The sequence below is a fragment of the Barbatula barbatula genome (assembly GCF_947034865.1).
Source record: "Barbatula barbatula genome assembly, chromosome: 5".
NCBI lineage: Eukaryota > Metazoa > Chordata > Actinopteri > Cypriniformes > Nemacheilidae > Barbatula > Barbatula barbatula.
Window position 1 is genome coordinate 165,349 of NC_136769.1, and position 5,000 is coordinate 170,348.

Here is a 5,000-nt window from a genome sequence, read left to right on the forward strand (position 1 = left end):
ACATGTACATCCTCCCACAGTCATATGTGATCATGATGAGAGCAGACTCACTCCAGATCATCAACAATCTGTCAAGACATGATAAAAGCAGATGATACACAAGCATTCCCATGAGTCAATAGACGTATCAGATGTGTATTTCATATATTACAATAAACACACCTGTGAGAAGAAGTGTGAAGCATATGTAGCCGGTCCCACTCGCCCCGCTCTCCGCGGGTTCGTCTCACAGTCGTTTTGTGGATTCTCGCTGCAATTCACCTCTGATCGCCCTGTCACTGACACACAGCGTTAGACAAACTATCACACAAATTTGCAGACGCACACACACAGTTGTTTAAAATGATCTTCATATAATCTGAACACATAACATATCCAACAACACCTGAGACATAAACACGTTTCATTCAGTATACGACAAGCATTTACATTAAGTCATTTAGCAGATGCTTTTATCCAAAGCGACTTACAGAGAGTTCAGGGAGCAATAAGTGATATGTCATAAAACAGCAATAGTACAATAGATGCTAATACAAAGATACTAGTTTCAACAAAAGCCAGAACAACACCTGTTGAGAGAAGAGGGAGGGTTAGTGTTTGTTATTCATTTTTTTCATTTGTCTGTCAAGCACACACATATTCTAACCATACAATGAATGACATGTGTTTTGGACCTTGGGTCACCACACCATGAAAAGTTGAAATGATCAAATATTAAAGAGAAATAAACTCATCGTGGTGCTGCCCCACACCGGGTTCAGGGTGTCTTCTGATGATGCCACAGTGTGTTGAAGGAATATCCAACAGTCAAATGTTCTTGATCATGTTACACTTAATATCATCTAACAAACGGTGTCTTCAGGAAAGAAATAAGAAAAACAATAAAGCATTGACCTTTTATTTAAACATGCCATTATAACAAATGTGTTTTGCTTGGTATTTTAAATTTGTATCTAAAGAAAACAATGATATTCATTCTTGACTGAAACGCCACAGTTGTACAATACTTCCAAAATGGAGACATTTTTAACCAGCTGTTTGGGTGATGGGGGTTTATTTTTCCAAAGTATTTGACATCTCTTGTTTTAATCTTAACACATTGTTCCCAATCTCAGTGTTAACTCTTCCCCCGCCATATGAGTTATCTCGTCATTTAAAGACCAACCGTTCCCTGCCAAAGACGAGTCATGTTTGTACTGTTGTACAGCAGGTGGCGCTGTTACACACCGTTGGAAAAAGTACAGAATCTCTGAACCTAGAACTTATATATCTGATCTTTTTTAATGATTGTTCTGAGTCTAATATGGGCGGAGTCTTTGGCCAAACATGTTAATTATCTCAGCTGTTTCATCAAAGTGATGCATTTTTGAAGAAACCTGCCCACATATAAGGGGTGATAAAACAAGAACAAAGGAAGATAGAAGATACAGTTTGTTTTGTTTGAAGGCAGAGACTATATTCTTTCATTTGATATATCGTTTGTCCATAAATAAATTACAGAAAATATACTGTGAGCCATCAAAATAAAGTAAAAATGTAAAAAAACGCTGGCGTTGGCTGGCAACTTTTTTATAAAAGTTAAGAGATAAAGAAGAAATATAAACATGTTATGGAGAATCACTTTCAAGTTTTTAATACATTCATAAGTCAAAGTTAACATTAACCTGAGAGTAATGCACCTTTACTAAACTAATCCGACATTTACATCAATTCATTTAGCAGATGAGTGTGGGGTACAAGATAATGTATAAAATAGGAATATACCGGACAGATTCGATAAATTCAATAAGTTACTTTTATGATGAACGTGCACAAGTGTAGATGACGGAGGTTTGTGACATTAACTGTGAGGTGAAAATCTGCATTTAAGAGAGAAATGAAACTCAATACTCACTTGTCACTTCTTCTCCTCACAGCGCACATCCTCTGACCCCCTAACGGTCACTTTTAAACTTCTGATTTTCGCGCCTCGGAATGAACTGCAGCCTCCACCTTCACAACATTCAAAAAACAGCTCCAATTTCCCCTATTTATCTGACTAAACAATAAACTGCTGTCTTGTGTCTTTAATAATCTTGTTGTTCATTGTCTCCTTTGTTTATTCCAGATGTAATCTTCTAGGATCGTGGACTTGTGAACTAACGGTACTTTAGCGTGTTGACAAAATGTTTATATGCTCTCCTAATTGTAAGTGGCTTTGAATAACAGCGTCTGCCAAATGAGTAAAAGTAAATAGAAGACATAAACTAAGAAGTGATAATTAATCACTTCTGCTCGCAGAGACAATCACTTAAACACAATCAACCTTTTCACAATGATAACCGTGAGGCAAAGAGGTGTATTCCACATTCGTGATATATTATATAAATCTTTCTGTCGTGTCATACATTCTTAAATTATATTATTTTAAGTACTTGTGGCGAATATCCCTCTTTGGTGCTTCGGTTGATCTGTGTTCGACTGCTTCTGTCTGTCCAGTGGTTTCTCGGTGTTTGACTGTTTCCGTCTGTCTGTCCGTTCGTGATGGCGGCTGTGACCTCTCCGCTGCGCGCGTGCCGCGGTATATTGAAGGAGATTCGGCTCATGAAGGGTTCCGGTTATAGACTTACACCCGTTTATAAATATGTGCTGGATCAGTTCCGAAGAAATCAGGTAATACAGCGACAACAGTGTATGTGCACGTATGAATGTTTTGGTTGTTTATATACACACGACGTATGCAGCTCGTTACCGTCGATCGTGTCAATTCACAAATCAGTGTGCTGCTTTAAGTTTGTTATAAATAATCCCATATTTATATCTTTCATGTTTGATGTAAATCATTTCCAGTCGGAAGTTCTGTTACACAGACATATCGCAAGTAAATGAAGTGGAAAATGAAACGGCACTGATGTGTGTTTCTCCCTGAACCTGGTTGTTGAGGTGGATCATGAAGTCATATTTGAAGTATTCGGTGAATGGTTGGGAGTTGTGTCCATGATTTCTTTCAATTGACAGCCAGCTTAAGTTTTCATGGAACTTTTCATTTGCTAAATCAGATCATTTCGATTGTATTGGGCAGTGCTGTGCACTCCATTTCATATCAAACTACAGGTGGGACGTCTTGATTGATTAATAAGTAGAACTAACTCGATAAAAACAGGATTTTTTTGAAGTTTTAAAGTACTTTTGAGTAATTATGAAATGTGCTGGAGACGTCGCTTAAAGAACTTCAGTTGATCTTTATTAGCTTTGTAATGCGTGTCGAGATGAACGTGGCTCCTCGGACAATTATTTGACTTTTACGTGTATTAATAGCACAGTATACAAATAGCATCTTTACAGTAAAACACAAATGAAGATGTTGTATTGAGTTTGATGTTATTCACTACTAGCATCCACAAACACCGAGACCATATTCAACCTGTGACATGACACGTTGATATTCCTGTCATACATTTTGTATGTTATGTTTTATTATGCCATTGTTTCATTGTGCACAAACGGCTGTAAGTGACGTGTGCGCGTGTTTCAGGTGACAGGTGCGCAGTACTGCCGCGAGCACATGGACGCTCTTCACACCGCGTGTACGTATCAGTGTCTGCTGACATCCACGCGCATGCACCTGCAGCTGCACGAGCTGTATCACGCGCGAGGAGACCGAGACCCAGACCTGGAGCAGGTGGCCGGACTGGTGGGACTGCGACTCCCGACACAACCCGGAGGGAAGGGCTGGGAAACGTGAACAGCGCGTGAACTGTAGTATAAACTTGTAAAAATCGATGAATTAAAGTCACTTTAATATATTAAGCGATGTGTTGTTGTTTTATAAGAACCTAACCTGAATAAGGAATAATACATGCAAATCAAACAGTGTGGATCAGTGTCTTCAGGAGGCGATAGTTCACTCACTGATGGTGTGCTTGAACATCTGTATCAGAAGATATTTTGAGAAATGTCTCAGCGTTTTGTGTTCATATAATGGAAGTGGAAATATCTTCTTTTGTGTTCTGATGAAGAAAGAAACTGGAACAGGTTTGACGTGACATGAGGATGAAGGAATGATGAAAGATTTCTGATAGAGAGAGAGACTGTAGATGTAATGTTTCTGCAAATCACTGTTGCTATTCATATTATCTAAAGGCACTTTTGTTCTTTTCTCTTGTTTATTTGTAAATATAAATCAGATTAAGTATCTCACACACACATTTTCAATGCTCTCTCATTCGTAAAAGTAGACAACAAATAGGCCGTGTTCCTAATGAAAACTGGTGGATTTTTCTAGTCATGAGCACGACCGAGTCTAGTCTAGTTTAACATTATTTCGCTTTTGCTCGTCTGCTGTCCTACTGAGGTCAAATCCGTCTGCTCGTACACTGACCTGGAAACAGTGTTTCATATTCATTCGGTTTTAAAGTGATTATAATCTGTCAGAGTAGCGTCTTTGACCAGAAAGAAAAATATTGAGAGAACAAAGGAGTTTATTCTACATTATTCATTCTTTAGTGTACAAAACCTCAACGCATTATACCTGGATTACATCATATTATTGTTATTATCATTTACTTTTATTACATCATGAAAGAAATGCACAGTTAGCAGAAACACAAAATCATAGAAAGGGTTAATTGTTAAATACTGAAAATAAGAGTCATGTCTGTGTTTATGGAAATATAAAAGTGTGTTTGTATTCCACACACATTCAGATGACATCATGAAGATGTGCTTCAGTTGTTCTTCTTGTTTTGGTTCTCCGGTGGATAATATGGAGGAGGTTGATCCTGAAGAACATTGAGGAACAAACATGAAAAAAAACACTTGCTTGACTTCATGAACAGTGAACGGATGACGTATCTCACCGTGGGCATGTAGACGCTGTGAGGGTTGCTGGGATTGTAAAAAGCACTGCTGGCCGCCTCTGCTGCCTTGGCGTTAGCCGGAGCGACTGTGAGAAAGAGAAGAGCGAGACCACCGTGAGCCGCCCACTCTGAATCAGTACTGTATATCTAAGCTCAGAGTGT

General features: G+C 38.6%; 2 protein-coding genes across 2 annotated transcripts in view; one reads left to right on the forward strand and one right to left on the reverse strand.

The window, feature by feature from the left end:
- Window positions 1–2,504: 2,504 nt before the first annotated feature.
- On the forward strand, window positions 2,505–4,153 carry fmc1 (formation of mitochondrial complex V assembly factor 1 homolog). The gene is made up of 2 exons (XM_079457234.1): window positions 2,505–2,652; window positions 3,515–4,153. Exons 1-2 carry the CDS (start codon window positions 2,524–2,526, stop codon window positions 3,722–3,724), a joined length of 339 nt encoding a protein of 112 aa, XP_079313360.1. The 5' UTR covers window positions 2,505–2,523; the 3' UTR covers window positions 3,725–4,153.
- Window positions 4,154–4,442: 289 nt separating this feature from the next.
- wbp2nl (WBP2 N-terminal like) overlaps window positions 4,443–5,000 on the reverse strand; it is a 3,209-nt gene continuing 2,651 nt past the window's right edge. Inside the window, 2 exon segments of the mRNA XM_079457235.1 lie at window positions 4,443–4,760; window positions 4,839–4,924. Coding sequence (XP_079313361.1) covers window positions 4,707–4,760; window positions 4,839–4,924 — 140 coding nt within the window. The 3' untranslated portion in view covers window positions 4,443–4,706.